The sequence below is a fragment of the Dermacentor silvarum genome, chromosome 4 (genome assembly GCF_013339745.2).
Source record: "Dermacentor silvarum isolate Dsil-2018 chromosome 4, BIME_Dsil_1.4, whole genome shotgun sequence".
Classification (NCBI taxonomy): domain Eukaryota; kingdom Metazoa; phylum Arthropoda; class Arachnida; order Ixodida; family Ixodidae; genus Dermacentor; species Dermacentor silvarum.
Genome location: NC_051157.2, coordinates 175,887,976 through 175,906,109, shown reverse-complemented (window position 1 = coordinate 175,906,109; position 18,134 = coordinate 175,887,976). Strand labels below are relative to the sequence as shown.

Sequence of the window (18,134 nt, the reverse complement as noted above, 5' to 3'; positions counted from 1 at the left end):
CACCAAATGCGTATTTATATAAAAAAGTTGTCGCAGTTTCACCTGAAAGGCGAAGCATCAATTGCGATAGCAAATTTGTAGAGAGCTATACGGAGTAATGATAGTAGCTTTATCAGCTGTATAAACTTGGACATGCAGCAGCACCGGCAACACGCACAACTGTTGTCGACGCCGTCGGCGTTTTGCCCGCGTTCGCACAAAATGCGTGCGGCGTTGGTGACTGTTGCCGGAGCCTCTGATATAAATAGGCACTTGGTGCCGCAGCTAAACGTCGCTTCTCTTCCCTCCCCCTCCCCCCCACGGCCTTTCGTGCGTCCGAAGAAGGCGCGTTTGCTCTACATATATGGTGATTGTAAAGGAGGAAAGAGACGCCTACTTCTGCAGCCCTTAACGCACGGCGCAGAACGCGCGTTTGTTCTCCGCCGTGGGTTCACTCCCCGTGAAAGCGCGCGTCGCTCGCGCCTAATCACTCGCACATACAGCGTTCGGCGGCGCGCGGCGACGATTTCATCTCCATTGACGTCATACGGAACCTCACGGCGACGGCGACGGCAACGGCGACGCCGACGGCAGAAATCTGCTTTCGGGTGTCCATATAATTGCTATCGCAATAAAACGTGGCGAGGCGAGAAGGTGGTAAAGACTTCCGACGCTGCTCAACGAGTTTCCCGTTCTGATCTCGTCGAAAACCTCCGAGCCACCCCCAGAGGCCCTGGCAACAGTCACCAACGCCGCGCGCGTTCGGTGCGAACGCGGGGAAAACAGCGACGGCGTCGACAACAGTTCTGCGTAGAGATGGACAAAACGGCTCACTTCAGTGAGCGGCTCGGAACAGCTCAGCTTACTGAAATAAACCGGTTCATTTGAACAGCTCACCGGCTCACTTAAGCGTGTCACCTGTGTTATGCATATTCTATAGTTATTTAGCTCTGAAAAAAAAAACGATATATGCATAATTGAATAACCGTGTTATTGGTATATTCGCTATATTTAGAGAATATTTTTGCAAATTTTAAAAACATTAATTTTTAGTTGTAATGAAACTTTCTTTTCTCAAATTGAGGATAAAATGCTTATAATACTGTAACAGGCAGAATGCGACGTACTTTTCTTAGAAAAAAAAAACGTAACTTCATTGTCATTACAGGAGCTTTTCTGTTTTTGTTGTACTTTAAAATCAACTTTAGTCAAAATAAGAACACAAAATTATTGTACATTATCTTTCAACTTCATTCATTTATAAGATCTTATACGCACGCTCACTACAGTATGAGTGAGCCATGCAAAACGAATGTCGAAATCATATCTTGAAGTAAAATACAAAAATCATACTTAAAGACCCATACCTTTCGTTTTTTTCTCTCTTGAGCGCACGCGCGATACTGGCGATCATGCCATCATGTCCCAGGCCAAAAAAAAGAAGAAAAGAAGAAATGAAGTTCTGTTACAACTCAACAGATCATTCGCCTCGTTTTATAGACGTGCTAATGATACACGCTCAGAAAATGCAATGAAGTGGATGCCATGGGCGACATTTTCATGACTACGCTAATTAGCACAAATCAAGACCAGGATGTAAACTGTACGTTCACCTGTTGTCTTTAAAGACACGGAAGACCATCTTGGAAGTGTTTTTGCACCAGCGCACGATGTGTGATCGGTGAGAGTCGTGACACATCGTTCGAACAGCAGCAGGCAACGAACAGTACCATCCTTTGTCAATTAAGGCTTTTTTAATTCTCCCTTCGGTGGCATCGGGACGCACAAAAAAACAAAGCGACTGCTCCGCACACCACACTGCGAGCGAGTACGAGTAGCGCGAGTCTGCCCACGCCGGTCACCACTCATCGGTTAGAAAACTAAACCTCGAAACCCAGCGGAAGACAAGGCTCTGACGGCACGGTCCGGCACGGCCTACTGAACGAGATTGAACCGGCTTCCTTTCTCCGAAAGAACCGCCGCTCACTTACTGAACCACCGCTCCCTTGCTCTTCAAAAGAGCGGCTCAAAAGATACGACTCGCTCCTGAGCGCTCTCTAGGAACGGTTCTTCACGGCTCACAGAACGAGAGAGAGCCGGCTTCCTCTCTCCGAAAGAACCGCCGCTCACTTACGGAACCACAGCTCCCTCGCTCTTCAAAAGAGGGGTTCAAAAGATCCGGCTCGCTCCTAAGTGAAACGATCCGCTCAGGAGCGAGCCGGATCTTTTGAGCCGCTCTTTTGAAGAGCGAGGGAGCGGTGGTTCAGTAGTAAGTGAGCGGCGGTTCTTTCGGAGACAGGAAGCCGGCTCTCTCTCGAGCCGTGGCGAACCGTTCTGTCTCTTCTGCTGCATTGGTTAAGGTCCCTGTATTTTTCAAAGGTAGCGCCAACTCCTCCTCTCCGCACCGTTTCCTCCTCGCCCAGTAAGCGAAGCGCGCGGCCGCTAGCGCCCGCTTCATATCGTATCGCATGCGGCACGTTGAAGCGCTTGCTTGAAACGCGACTGTTAATTCTGGGCGCAGTTTCACAAGGTTGTTCGTACGTGAGATTTCTACGTAAGATGTGTAGTACCTTTAATTATTAGTAGAATATGCATCGCTCAGACGAGAAGAACGAAAGGTAGAACAAGTTAAACGCAATCCCAAGCAGTCTTTACCACTGCTGATTGTTTCTAAGAATCGAATGGTGTTCTGTTTACCTGACGCATTTACGAAAACAAAAAGGTACATCAAACTATGTACACACAACATGGCGGAGACATTTATGTGTTAAATACCCTCAACGCGTTTTTTTTATTTCTAAAATGCATCCGCGCGCTTTTCTTTACCCGTCAGTTATATGCCATGGTTCCCGTGCGCGCGCGCGCTTTCTGCGTTTTGCTCTTTATTTGGCGACTCTATCATTATGCTCATTTTATTAGAAGTCATGCTGGTATTCACATTGCCAAAATGTGCCCTTTTGTTCATCGCAGAGCATAAACATGGACATTTTTTTATTACTCAGTTGTGGGCTCATGGTGAACACACGAACGCACCCACCTTACCGCGTTCATCACTAATTGGGTGAGAACAGCGATCAGAAACCCCCTCAGTAATAACCTCCCTCGGTGGCAGTCAAATTTGTTTCTTCCGATACGGTGGAGCCACATCGCTCACTGTGTGAGGTTCCGTTTGCCACGAGGAACCGCAAAAAGCTTGCCCCCCCCCCCCCCCCCCCTTGGCAATGCTATTCGAACATCCAACAGCACAGCAAGTCGGCATCGTGCTGCTGCCGAGCGCGTCTTCTTAAATGTAAAAAGCCTACGCTCACGCACAGCGCACATGTGTCCCGGTGTTTCTAAGCTCACTAATGGCGCCGTTTTCCCGTGATAACGAAAGCCGCGCGGGTTATTCGTCACGTGTCAAGCCTCGTCCAATGGGAGAGCGGAAAACGGCGAAAAAGTCAGGAGAGGGGTAGAGGACATGCAGGAAATTCTCCTTCCCTATTTGAACAATAGTTTGCGCTACCTTTGGAACATACAGGTACGTTAGCATGGGTGCGATTTCCCCGCCATCTATTAGCGGCGCGAGAAAGAAACCGCCCTCCCGCCCTTTCTCGTAAGAGTCGCCTCCACCCCCTCGCCTTCGGCTGTCTTTTGAGCCGCTCTTTTTGAAGAACGAGTGAGTCTTGGTTCAAGTGAGCGGCGGTTCTTTTGGGCCGCGATTCTTTCGGAGAGAAAACCACCGCTCACTTTTACTGAACCACGGCTCACTCGCTCTTTAAAAAGAGCGGCTAAAAGGATCCGGCTCGCTCCTGAGTCACCCATCTCTAGTTTTGCGCGTTGCTGGTGCTGCTGCATGTCCAAGTTTACACAGCTGATAAAACTACTATCCTTACTCCGTAAAGCTCTCTACTAAGTTGCTATCGCAATTGGTGCTTCGTGTTTCGGGTGAAACTGCGACATTTTTTTTATTTATGCATTCTATCGTCAGGGTATTTGGACATTATAGAGGGAACCGGGATATACAATAAATATCCGGGGCCAATGAGGTGTAGGTTGTACACAAAATGTTATCTCTGAGCTTATCAAATGCAATATTATCCCAGTCTCAGTAAAATAGGTAAAATAAAAAACTGACATTAGTGCACACAAATGTTTGCATATATATATATATATTTGCGTATAACACATTATACAATATGCAGCGTGGTCGCCCGTCAAAGAAAACCTGCACAGCTGCAGTGATGCTCCTAAGAGTGGCGTCATGTGGTCTGCTACAAAATTTCCTTTCGCCAAGCCTGTGCTCCGACGAACGCTGACTGAGTGTGATTGCGCTCTGACAAAAACGCTTGTGGAAGCCGTTTTCTGGGACCAAACATGGAAGCTACGGACACGACCTGATTCGTCAACTTCCAAGGAACCAGGAGACACAAGACTTGTGAGTGTTCACCCAATATTTACTGTGAAATCGAACTCGAACTGTTCTGACCACAACGGGCAGGCAGCTGAGGCTGGAACGCCGGCACCGGCGGCGCACGTGCCGTGTGTCGCGATGTCGAGCGTGCGGGGCTCGAGCGACGCTGCAAATACAACGACGACGTTGAAAACATCATCGAAGGCGCCTGAGCCCAAAACGGACTCTGAGCGCGATGTAATGGATTATCAAGAAGAAGGGGATCCCAGTGCGGGCATTTTGGTGACCGCGGGTCCTTCGACTGCATCGAATGGCAGAGAACCGAACAAAACACAAGAAGACGGAGACTGGCAGACTGTATTAACACTTCGCCAAAGGAAAGAGCAAGCTAAACAGAAGAAGAATCAAACAAAGGGATCGGGTCAGGTCAGCGGAGAACTGCGAGCAGCGTATCAGACCGCAGGAACCAGTCCCTTCACTAAGAAGACACCAATCTACAAGAAGCTGCCGCCGCTACCCAAAGAAGATTTTAAAGTGATTGTCAGACCACACAAAGGACTCGCCATAAGGGATTTCACCAGCCCCCAACTAGCCGAAGCCGTTACCAAAGCGAGCGGAGGCCAGGTCAGTGGTGAAAAATTTCTCTTACGACGAAAGCCAGGATCTAATATCTTTATAGTATCGACACCGGAACAAGAAATGGCGGAAAAGGTCCGAAAACTAACTTCGATCAGCCTTAACGGCAAGGTGCACGATATAAACGCTTATGTTGCAACCGGAGAAGGAACGCTCAAAGGTGTTATACATGGACTGCAACCAAAGACGGACCCCGTGGAGCTGAAAAACAACTTACGAATAAGAACTCAAGGAGTAGAAATCATCTACGCAAGAATGCTCGGGGAATCAAAGACAGCCGTTATTACATTTTATGGCAATATTCTTCCCAGGCAAGTGTATTATAAGGGGGGTGAGTTGACCTGCTTCCCTTACAAAAATACAATCCAAACATGTAAAATGTGTTGCCAAATAGGGCATAGGACCGACGTCTGCCCGAACCCCAGCCTTCCTGTATGCCACAGATGCGGAATACAAGAGCCCGACCCCAACCATGACTGTGCCCCAAAATGCGCATCATGCGGAGGAGACCATCTAACAGGAGCAAAAGAATGCGCTAAACGACTAAAACCAACGAAACCAATCCCAAACAAACAAAAACAAGGGCACTCAAAAACCTCGCGAAAACATAGATGGTTCGTGACGGACGACACCGAATCGGAGGACGACATGTGGCCAAGGCTACCAGGCAGAACCTCACGAACAAGATCTCCATCGCCGGAGGGACACCAATCCAGATCAAGTTCCAGATCGAGATCAAGACAAAGACCTGACATAGACTATAAGAATCTACCCAAATCAAGATCCAACTCAAAATCAAGATCCAACTCCAAATCAAGACCAGGCATCAGTGCATCCGAACAAACTCTTTTCCCTTACCCAAACCACATTCCCAGGATCCAGAAGGCCGGTGCCGCAGGGAGACACGCGCCCGGGCAGGGAGAGGAGGACAAGGGTACCAGGGTGAGTTGGGCGGAGGTGGCAAAACCGCAGGCTCCCATAACATCCAATATAGCATATCAAAGAGTGATAGCGGAAAACCGCGCACTCAAAGAGAGCGTGTCGGAGCTCAAAAAGGAGATCGCGTCTCTTAAACAACTATTAGACAAAACAGCAATCGCGAACTCTTCCACAACGGGTGGCGCGGAGAGTAACACAGCAGAGCCTAAAACAAATTCAACAGAGCAAATGTTGCAACAATTAGTTCAACAGCTGCAGGGAGTACAAAACTTCCAACAACAGATGTTTAATGAATTTCAAAATATTAAAACTTACGTGGACGAATCCATCACCAATCTACGGCAAATTAAAAGGAAAAGAGCCGGGGATAACCCCGGGACTCCACAACCACGCAAAACGAAAAATGTAGTAGTCTCCGACTCCTCCGATAATGAATTATCGACCCCACATGGCCTATAGATCACGGGTATTGGAGGAAAACATCGAAATTTGGCACTGGAACTGCCGCACCTACCAAAAAAAGGCAGCAGCCCTACAACAATTCATTAATACATCGTTAACCCGGCCATATATAATCTGTCTCCAAGAGGTAGGAAATAAGCCGGTAAAGCTACGGGATTAGTATACATATCAGGACCCCAAGCATTCGAAAGTAGTGACGTTGGTGAGAAAGAACATCGCAACTAGTATTCATGAGCCCCTTGAAGGCTCAACTCATCACCAAATTATTGAAATTCACACGAAAAAGAGGGGGAAACCTAAATTTTTCATTGTTAATATATACAGCCCCCCCAAAGAAAAAGGCACAGATTTTGAGAACATCATTGAATTAACAATTGGTAAAATGAATCACAAAGATAAATTAATTGTTGCCGGTGACTTCAATGCACCCCACTCGCACTGGGGATACGTAAGGGATTCGCCAAAGGGCACCAGGCTGGTGCAGGTCGCGGACAAGTTCGACCTTTTAGGTCGAACTTGTCGTTTGTCGCTTGTCGCTTGTCGTTCGACCTTTTAGGTCGAACTTGTCGTGTTGTTTTTTGGTCGAACTAGAAACGCTGCCGCTAGCGCCTACTAGACTGGGGAACAGTGTGAGTTTAGACACTTATCCCGATCTGACGTTTACCAAAAACATAGAGGCAGCGTCTTGGAAGAACCTAGATGAAACACTAGGCAGTGACTATTATATTGTCAGTCTATGAACCTCGTCACCAAAAATCCGTAGACAGCTTGGAACAGCCAACATAACCGATTGGGAAAAATTTAGAAAATATCTCTTTGCAGAAGGGCAGATAGAAGATATCAACCAGTGGTCGGAAGAAGTGCGAACAGCACACTCGACTAACTCCAAGAGCATCACTCTGACGGTGGAACACCCCGCCGTAGACCCACATTTATTACACTTATGGGACTGCCGAAGAGGCCTCACAAAACGCTGGAAGCGTCAAAGGCTTAACAGAAAACTCAGAGCAAGAATAGAGGTAATTGCACAAGAAGCAAATGATTACGCACAGAAACTAGAAACAGAAAATTGGCTGCAGCTCAGTGATTCACTAAGGGGAAACCTCGCCACAAAGAAAACCTGGAACATACTTAGAAGTATGTTAGACCCAGCAGCAACAAAATCAGAATCGTCACGCGCCCTTGCAACCATAGTGGGAGAATTCCAGGGCACAGAAGGCGAACTCATAACCAAACTGAAAGAAAGATACATAGGGGAACCAATTATTCAGTCATACTCGAAAGCATACGATGGGCCCCCGAACGAAATTTTGGACGCCCCCATAACGGAAGCAGCGCTCTTCGCAGCAACCCAGGCAGCTAAGAAAAATACAGCGCCTGGAAAGGATCGGTTAACTAATGCAATGTTACGGAACATAAATCATGAACAAATTAAGAAACTAACTGAATACTTTAACAGAGAGGTATGGCCAACCGGGAAAATTCCAGAGCAGTGGAAAGAGGCACAAATAATTTTGATACCTAAACCCGGCAAGGCTCGTAACATACAAAACCTCAGGCCGATCTCACTCACGTCTTGCCTGGGAAAACTTTTTGAGCGAGTCATCCACACAAGACTTAGAAACTATATAGAAGACAATAACCTCTTGTCAAACTATATGTATGGCTTCAGGCCACACTTATCGACACAAGATGTATTCCTAAGACTGAAGGAAGAGGTACTGAGCCACATTCCAACAGGTAGTGAACATTTACTAGCGGCCCTAGACCTCAAAAGCGCATTCGATACCATCGCGCACGAATTAATATTGAAAGAACTTGAGAAAACTAGGTGCGGTGAAAAGACTTACAAGTATATCAAATCTTTCTTGGGGAATAGAACTGCTACTATCGGCATAGGAGAAACCCGATCCGGCGCTTTCAATATGCCAAATAGGGGCACACCACAAGGTGCCATCCTCTCACCCCTACTGTTCAACTTGGGGATGAATAATCTAGCCCATAGGCTGGAAAAGTGTCCAAATCTGCATTTTGCCCTTTATGCGGATGACATTACTCTTTGGGCGACAAAAGGCTCAATCGGAACAAAAGAACAAGTTCTTCAAAACGCCATAAACATAGTGCACGATTTCGCCACTGAGAACGGAATGAAATGTGCTCCTGAAAAATCAGAATGCATTACGGTGCACGGAAAATATTACAACAAAACTGAAAAGGCTGAACTGAAGCTTGGAGACTCGACACTTAAAGAATCCCGAAAAGTGAGGATTTTAGGGCTGTGGATACAACACAATACTAGAGCAGACCATACCCTAAACACTCTAAAGAATTCAGTAAAACAAATCACACGAATGATAGGAAGAATTACGCGGAACGGGAGAGGACTAAGCGAATCAGACGCATTAAGACTAGTTCAAGCTTTTGCAATAAGCAGAATTACCTACAGCCTCTCGTATCACGAGCTTAACCGTAAAGAGACAGATCAGGCAGACATCCTAATACGCACGGCGTATAAGGCCACCCTGGGTCTACCACTGGGGACATCCACGGAGAGACTCGAGGCTCTTGGGGTGTACAACACATTTGAAGAACTCAAAGCAATGACAATGGTCACACAACGAGAACGCCTTAATATGTCACAGGCGGGCAGGAGGGTCCTAGAAGAGCTGGGATACCCGATCAACCCACAATACTGCAGCAGCGAACTAGTGGACATATCGAGGGAGATGCGAGAAAAACTAAAGATCTCCCCCATCCCCCAAAAAATGAACCCAAAATATCATTCAGGCAGGCGTAATGCCCGAGCCAAACAATTAGAAAAACGATTCGGCAATAACCCCGACACAATATACACAGACGCAGCACAGAACATTAAGGGACACGTTATCGTGGCTGCTTCGGGACCCTCCGGTATTCCAAGAACCATAACAACAGCTTCAGTCCGCACAGCCTGCCCCAGCACAGCGGAGACGGCTGCAGTGGCCCTGGCAGTGGCCCTGGCCGCCGCCCCGTAGCCGCTATCGCGGGAAATGCCAACAAAAGTACCCGCTCTCCGCCGGGATCGAGCACATGGCCCGCTGCATGGGAGTCGCATACTTTACCAATCAGCCACGCAAGTGTTGAATTTCCCGCGTTCTTCCTAGAAGAAAGAAGAGGACGAGGATCGGGCCAGGGAGCGCGTGAGCGCGTTCGAAAGAACTAGCCTGCGTTCTTGGACGTTCTGGGCTGAGGCGGACGCTAATAAACGCTTTTCTGCGTCAGGAGTTTTTGTCGGCTGTTCCGTGTGCCATGTACTCTATTATTTGGTGCCGAAAAACCCGGGAGGCAACAGCCGGGAGCTACCGTCACGGGACTTCGCTGGTGGCTACCGACTGGAACCACTGCCACGAACCACGGAGGTACATGGATCAGCGGACCGCCATGGATAAGCTCAAGTTGAAGCGAGCCACAAGGAGGGCCCAAAACACCAGGATCATTCAAGAGGCAAGTGCAGTGCTAGAAAACAATGCCGCGACATTGCGACAGATCGACTGTATTTACGAGCGGCTCAAGACCAATAACGATGAATTGAAGAAGATCAATGATAAATTAGAAAGCCACATAAGTGAAGAGGCATTCGAGGCGGATTACGCAACCGTAATTGAGTATGAGGACAACGCGACCCGCATCTTAGCCGAGCTCCAGAGCAAACGCCGCCAGCAGTCCGAAACCACTTCATTGTCATCGCCAGTCGATGTTCGCGACATGCCGGTGGCCACAGGGCATTCTGAAAGGCCAGGAGTCAAGTTGCCGAAGCTGGTAATTAATGCTTTCGACGGTGATCTGAGCAAATGGAACGCGTTCTGGGAGCAATTCGACCAGATCATCAACCAGAATGGAACTCTTACAGCTACCGACAAATTCAACTACCTGAGGTTATTTTTGAAAGGAGACGCGGCGACAGCTATCGCGGGGCTGCCTACCACCGAAGCCTGTTACGTTGACGCATTGGACATGCTAAAAAGACGTTTCGGGGACAAAAAGCGATTGGAGCAGGAGTATTTCTCAAGGCTTCGAAGGCTCACTCCTGTGCGTTCTTCTAATGAAGTAACGAAACTTCGCAAGTTGTACGACCAGGTGGTCATTAACACGCGGGGACTAGAGGCGCTTGGCGTGAGCAAGTCGTCTTTCTCGTCGATGCTATGCGACGTTCTGCTCAGGGCACTGCCACATGACATTGTCGTAGCGTATCACAGATCTTGCGCTACACAAGCTGCAAGTTCCGCCAATGTCAACATTCAGCAAGCCACGGAGCTAGAGCGTCTGCTGCAGTTCGTCTCTATTGAACTGGAAAGCCTTGAAAAGAGTGACTTTGGGGAGAAAAAAGTATATGACGAGGCGACTCATTCTAGAGACAATAAGAACCGCCAGTTTGACAATGCGATCCCAACGTCATCAGTGCTTCATAACCAAGCTTCAAAAACACCTCCGGATACGGGCTGCATTTTCTGCAAGTCAACGCAGCATTTGACGGAGTCTTGCTGTTCAGACTTATCGCTGTCAGAGAAAAAGAAACTTCTCGCCGCCGACATGCGGTGCTTTCGATGCACCATTAAAGGCCACCGTGCAAGGGATTGCAGACGGAGAATTGCGTGCTCCGGCTGCAGAGGTCGTCATGCGTCTAGTATTTGCGACCCAGACAAACTAAACCGAAAGGCCCATGAAGACGTGAAAGGCAGCAGTACGACTGTATGCGCAGCTACAACTAAGAGCAACGAAAGAAGTGACGCTTTGACGTGCGTGCTCCTACAGACTTTCCGAGCATGGGCAGTGACAGATTATTCATGCCGTTACATCAGAGGCGTGTTCGACGGAGGAAGTGAACGTACGTTCGTAACAGAAGCTCTTTCAAGGCGGTTAAAGTTGAGGTGTCTTGGCTATGATACCATAGCAATAAACACTTTCGCCAGTGTGAGCAGTTGCACACCGAAAAGATTTCGCATCGTCGAGCTTCACCTCCGAAGTCAGCATTCCGACGTTGAAGTTGCACTGAGAGCCATAGAGATACCCCACATTTGCCGAGACATATCAGCCAACACGATGACTCCTTCGTTCATCACATCATTCAAAGGAACCGGCCACGATATTGCCGATGAACTGATCCACCCGTCCATTGAAAGAGAAAACGGAGTAAGTGTACTAATTGGCTCAGACCAGATGTGGGCGGTGATGACAGGTGAAATCTCCAGACAGGGAAACGAGGAAACACTCATCGCTATGAACTCAAAGTTCGGATGGATCTTTCAAGGGAGCACCGAGCACATGTCGTCAAAGCCAGTCAACTCACGAGTCATGAATCTGCAAGCAAGCCAATCGTCTGCAGAAGATAAGCAGTTGTTGAGTCGGCTGGAGTTGCTCCAGAGGGAAGTCAACAAGCTGACAGCCACAGTGGAGAACCTGTTCAAGCAGCGTGATCACTTGCTTGTGGAGAGGGACAGCCAGGCTCGCCAGCTTGCCCTGCTCACTGAAAAACTCAAGGAAAAGGATAAAGATACACAGACTGCCCACTTCACATGCCGAGCTGCAGAATCACACATTGACAAGCTGCAAGACAACCTAAACAGCAAGGAGAGTGATGTCGTGAGGCTCACATGTCGAGTGAGAGAGTTGGAAGCAGAAGCTGCATCAGCAGCCGAGTCCAGCGCTGCCGAGAGAAGTCGGCTGAAGGAGGAACTTCAGAAGAGCTCAGACATGCGCGCAAGGCTCGTCGAGCAAGTGGAATCGCTTCAGGACCAGCTCGCCAAAGGACAAACTGTCAACAATCAGATTTCTGGGCACTTGAGGCGCCTAGAGGAGGATATTTCTCTGGCACGTACCGAAGGAGCTATGGCTCGCTCCGACCCAACCAGTCTGGAGCGCTTGCTTGCCACATCTCGGGAGCAGCGCTGCCAGACAGACATTGCCCTCGAAAGGCTCTCTACCAAGATGAAAAACATGAAGCAGGAGGTGCAAGCAGGAGCCACGAGCAGGGCAGCCCAAAATGAGGAGAACAGTTTTCTCAGAAGCAAGCTGTCAGAGTTTGAGCATGCAGTGGAGCAACTAAAGCAACAAGTCATCAGTGAGCAATATGCAAGGGTGATTGAAGTGTACGCAGGAGAAGATGGACACGTTCGCTCTTGCAAGATAAAGCGACAAGACGGCCTCATGACAAGGGCCATCCAAAGACTGGTTCCGCGTGAACTACAGGCATGACCCCACTTCGCGGCCGGGAATGTGTTGAATTTCCCGCGTTCTTCCTAGAAGAAAGAAGAGGACGAGGATCGGGCCAGGGAGCGCGTGAGCGCGTTCGAAAGAACTAGCCTGCGTTCTTGGACGTTCTGGGCTGAGGCGGACGCTAATAAACGCTTTTCTGTGTCAGGAGTTTTTGTCGGCTGTTCCGTGTGCCACGTACTCTAATACAAGCGCTTGCTATCAGGCAGAAGAAACATTCCCTTTATACGCGCCTCTGCGCCGGCGCGCCTAGGTAGGCGCGCAGGCGCAGACGACCCGAGCCTCCGCCAGTATGGAGCCGCCATCTAGTTAACGTGCCTGCAACCACCGCATGCGATTCAGACGAGGAGCGCAATCAATGCCGTACAGATGTTAGATGTGCACCATGTATTCAGGGTACCTTTTCGGTACACGTTAAGGCGTCTCCTCGCAAGGTACGAACCGCTGCTGAAGAAGCGAATCGTAGAGCTACGTGCGCGGCTACAACCAGGCATCATCGGGCTCAGCAGACTGGTGTGCAGAGAGCATTACAAACGCAGCTCGCCGTCGCCGGGTGGACAGTTCAGATCGTTCTCCTCAACATCGAGGCGAAGACATTTTGCCGCGAAGACCTTGTTGTGCGTGGTGCCGAAATTGGAGCTACTCTTGCCCCGCTCAACCAGCTTACGCTGTGACTGTGCTGCGTGTGCCGCGCAGGCCTGTGACGCGTTAACAGCGGATTATTCTAAGTCGAGCCTTCGCCGTCTGTCTGTTCGGTGGTGTCACGCAGGTCATGTGACCAGCAGAGAGGCGCTATGGGGGAGGAGGCGACCAATGAGAGGCCACGCTGGGCGCGTGGAAGAGATGCCATGGGTATAAGAGAAAGTGTTTCTGTGAATAAACGCAAGCCGCGTGGAAATAAAAATTTCTCGTCGGTATGCGAATTCGAACCACCGACCTCCTGGTTGCGAGACCACCACGTTAACCGATTCAACACCTGTCTGTTCGTTTTCTTCACTGATATATGTGTGTAACAACACATCCGCCAGTCTGTGTAAGGTTAGTTGCACTTACTAATGACTTTCAATTGTGTAAGGAGATCCTATATTTGAAGCACTTCCTCTTCAGCACCATGGTCTTTTAGCACATCTTTGAATTTGGTGACATTCTCATCAAAATAGGCGTTAACTGATCGTGCTTGGGGATCATCGTTTTGGAAATCCATACGTCACCTTCATATGCTATAAAGACCAATAAGAATAAATACATCATAGAGGACGCTAGTTCCTTGAACAGGAAGAAATCTTATGCCGTGCGCATCTATTGGAAGATCCTTCTGTAGTGTCCTTTGAAGACAGCCCAATAGGAGACAGTGTTTCAACAGTTTTACTTGGAAGTGTGTCCGTGTGAATTGTAAAGAAAAACGTTTTGACCCCTGCAGGGAGTACCAAGTTTTTAACACGTTTCAGAACATCGTTTCCTAACTTTTTCCAATAAATCGATCTAAATATAGGGACCGGAGAAGCTGTGTCTGCCAGATCACTTAGGAGGCACTTCCTGGGCACATTAGGTACTCTATAGAAAACCTGCTAATTAGAAACTTATAGGAGGATACAACCTCACATAGGTAAAGGGATAACCTATACGAACCATTTTCAATGGTGGAGACTATAAATTCTGGAATGGCTCCTGTCAACATTATTTTATTGTATGTGTGGATAAGAGGATCTTGCTGGTCTCTTAAGAACAAAAACGAGCTTGTCCCCTGTTTTAAGAACCAAGTGACTTAATCCCAAGCTCCCTTCCGTGACCTTACTGAAAAGATTAGTCCGCGATGTTCGCTCGTACGTGGAATGACAGACAAATTCTGCAAAAACTCTATGAAATCGCTGGAAATTGGTTCATGTGCAACATAGCACTTGGAGGACGTACCATATTTTAGCTACTAAAAAAGGTTACGTATTGTGGCTCGTGCCAATATTGATAAATCTAGCCCCTTCTAGCCTAAATTTTACTTCGCAAATTAATCCCTTCTATGCGTCCAAAACTGCGTATTTTCTGTTTGTATTCCTAATGGAACACCAAGGTATGTGTTGGGTACAATGCACCACTGCATGTTCTGAAAGACTATTGGTGACTGATGCCATGCACCATGCCATAATCCCAAACTCATGTCCCTGTTCAACAGGCTACCAGTTTAGTCACAGAAACCCTGCGTGATCTGCAGTGCCGCTTTCGCGCTTTTCATGTCGGTGCATATGATTGAAATATCATCCGCGTAGGCTAGGACTCGTACTTCAATGGACTGCAGCCTAAGACCTTCTAAATTATCCCTGTTAATTATTTTTCTACATAGGGGTACTAAAAACAAAGCAAACAACAGCGGCGACAGGGAACATCCTTGATTGAGAGCATAATGAACGCTAATGCGCTGTGTAAGCTCTGCATTTAAAACCAGACTTGTCGTACAGTTTTTATACGCCATTCTAACTCCTTTGCATATTATGGAAGCCAAGCCAACATGCTCTAATATTCCAAGAATGTCATGACACCCTTGTATCATCGTTACTATTTCTAACTCAGCGTCAAAGTATTCCAAATGCTCCTTGCCACTAAAATATTTGCAAATATGCTTCTGCCTTTCACCCTGCAAGTCTGAATCGGACATGATATATATTTAACGACACCTTGCAACCTTTAGCAGCTAGGATTTTCATGTGTACCTTGTAGTCCACATTTGTTAACGTATTCTGCCTGTAGCCTTGTGCTGACTGAAGCTGATCTTCCTTAGTAGAGTTAGGAGCCAGCACTGTGTGTGCTTGTGCGAACGAGCATTGTTCTCGCCCTCTTTGGAAGGCTTCAACAAGTACACGCTGCAGGATCAGTGCGAATTGCGGCTTAAACGCCTTGTAGAAGGCAGCGGTTAAACCGTCTGGACCAGGAGATTTTCCGCAAATGAGTAATATATAGCCCTGTCCACTTCCTTGACGTCAATTTCTCTTTCTAATGAGCTGGTATGTTCACTGTCTAATTGTGGTACTTCAGGTAAGTTTCTGTGAAAATTTGAATCCCTAGGCTTTCGATATGCAAAGACATTTTGGTAGTATTCTGGAAAGGATAGGTTAATTTCATGTTGGTCTCGAGCCACAGTGCCTGCGTATTCTACCTTGGCTATTTCGTTGCCTCGGGCATAAGTTTTCCCTCTGAGAGGGCACGCTTTGTCGGCGTATCACCTGCAAGAAGATTCGCAGATCTAGCACGAACCATTGCACCTTTGTACTTTTCTAACTCTATAGCTTCTAATTTTGCCCTTGCTTCCTTTACTTCGTTTATGCACCACCCAGGATTACTTCTTTCTTCTCGAAATAAATTTTCCAGATGGTACTGCCACCTCTTTCTATTGCTTTCATCTTAATGTTATGTTTAAAGGTTTCTCAATAATCAAATTCGTCTTGCTTCTGCTGATGAACCGAACGCTTTATTTCAGTCTTCATCTAGTCCAGAACTTCTCGTACTTTAGCAGAATTGCATTCAGCTTCCGAAGGTGCAATTGAACTTTCTTTTTCTTTTTAGGCCTTATCCCTAAAATGACCAAAATGCCGTTTGACTGACGTGAATTCAGACAATTTTGGAAACTGCGCCGACGCCTACACCGGGTTTCTGCGACACGGGGCCCTTAACGCTACTGCGTTAATACTGTTCCGCTAAGGATCTACACGCTGGGTACCCCAAGTGTAGATCCTTAGCGTAACAGTATTAACGTGCCCAGAGTGTAGATCCAAAATTGCGTGCCCCTGCTTCCACGTCGCGACAAGGTGCGGCGCGGTGGTGACGGCGTAGGACGTGATCGTCGCAACACCACACCAGCTGAGCTGGTGCCAGACTACGGAATGACGCCGTCAGAACGACCACCGTCACGGGCACCGCAACGACGACGCACACCGGCGAGTGGTGCTGCATGAGTGCTAGGCACAATGCTATAGAGGGACAGAAGTCTTCAGAACTCGTAGTGTAGTCCGCGTGCATGTAAAACGTTCTGTACCATGTTAACGTGCCTGTATAAACTCTGTGTTGCATGTAAGAAGCTCCCGTCTGCCATGTCATTATTAAAAAGATCCTTGGTCCAAAGAAAACAGCATGTTGTTTCCATTACAATCTAGCGAGCCTGTCAGGATCCAACGGGGTCCCGCCTGCAGTTTTTACTTTGGGACCCCTTCCTGTATACTAGTCTATGTACTAATTTACTTATTAATAAAAAATGAATTGAAAAAAAAACAGTAACATCCCAAACGCGGAAGCCAGTATTCTGGTGTAGTATACACGCAATACTATACCATCGACATGGATTTGGACAAGTTAGCTGCTACTGCATCGCAGTTAAGCTTGTCTGGCGCTGAACTTCGCGAGGGGATTGAAAGAGAACAGGTTAGGCAGAGGACGAATGTGCAGCTGAGCGCGAGGCAGCCAATGAAGCAGCAGAAAGTCAGCGGTTAGCCGACAGAATGCCGCTACAAATCTTGCAGTTGAAGCTCAAGCTTCAATAAGGAGCGCAGAGCCAGATACCTGCCCCAACCACGCCCGTAACGTCGCCGAGCCTACCCTGATTCAATACCCAGAAGTTACTGCCGCTTTTTCACGCGTATCTCAACGACCTTCACGCGTATCTGCAAAGGTTTGAACGCGTAGCCAATGGACTGGACTGGCCTAGAGATAAATGGACTGTCGCCATAAGCATGTGCTTGACTGGTGAGGCATTAACTGTGATTGGGTGTATGACTGCTGCTGACTCCCTAGACTACGAGAAGGAGAAAAGGCGCTTCTTTGGCGCTTCAGATTTACAGTCCAAGGGTACAAAGAGAAATTTCGTAAAGTGCGACCAGAAGATAGCGAAACAGTAAAACAGTTTGCCGCACGGATGTCGAGCTACTTTGATAACTGGATTGCAATGACTGCCGTTCCAAAAGCATTTGATGACCACCGGGATAATGTTATCGCTGAGCAGTTCTTACGTTCCTGCCACCCCAACCTTGCCATCTTTCTTAAGGAAAGGGAATGCAAAACCCTTACATCTCTTGCGGACACCACAGATCGCTTTCTCGAAACCCAGGGCATCAACAATATTGGCGAAGTAGCGGATGACGCCAAGTGTATCAATCAACCCAGTGTTGTACCCAAGAACGAGAAACAGCTGACTTGCTTTCTTTGCATCCGCAAATGCCATACGGTGCCCGATTGTGTTAGCGCTTCAAGAGAGGCCGAGAAATGGAAGACATCCGGGCCACTTGGACACAAGACAGCTGACTACAAGACTAAGCCTAAGCAGAAGCACGTACCTTGAGTCATAACAGACAATGTGGAAAAGTGAGATGCTGTTTCGCTAGCCGAATCCACGGAAGAAACATGCGCTACAATTCAATGCTGCAAGACGATAGAGAAGCCGCCAATGTTCCTAGTGGACACTATGCCAGTTGTAGGACGAGTACTAGGACAAGTAGCA

The 18,134-nt window shown here is 47.9% G+C and overlaps 2 protein-coding genes across 4 annotated transcripts in view; both read right to left on the bottom strand.

Moving 5' to 3' along the window:
• Positions 1-18,134, bottom strand: part of LOC119450779 (uncharacterized) — a 93,811-nt gene that overhangs the window by 24,338 nt on the left and 51,339 nt on the right. For all 3 annotated transcript variants that reach the window (XM_037714281.2, XM_049666223.1, XM_037714280.2), the window contains exon 6: positions 1,347-1,382. In XM_037714281.2, coding sequence (XP_037570209.1) covers positions 1,347-1,382 — 36 coding nt within the window. The remainder of the gene's footprint in view (positions 1-1,346; positions 1,383-18,134) is intronic.
• LOC119450780 (uncharacterized) overlaps positions 1-18,134 on the bottom strand; it is a 177,998-nt gene that overhangs the window by 109,492 nt on the left and 50,372 nt on the right. The window lies entirely within an intron of this gene.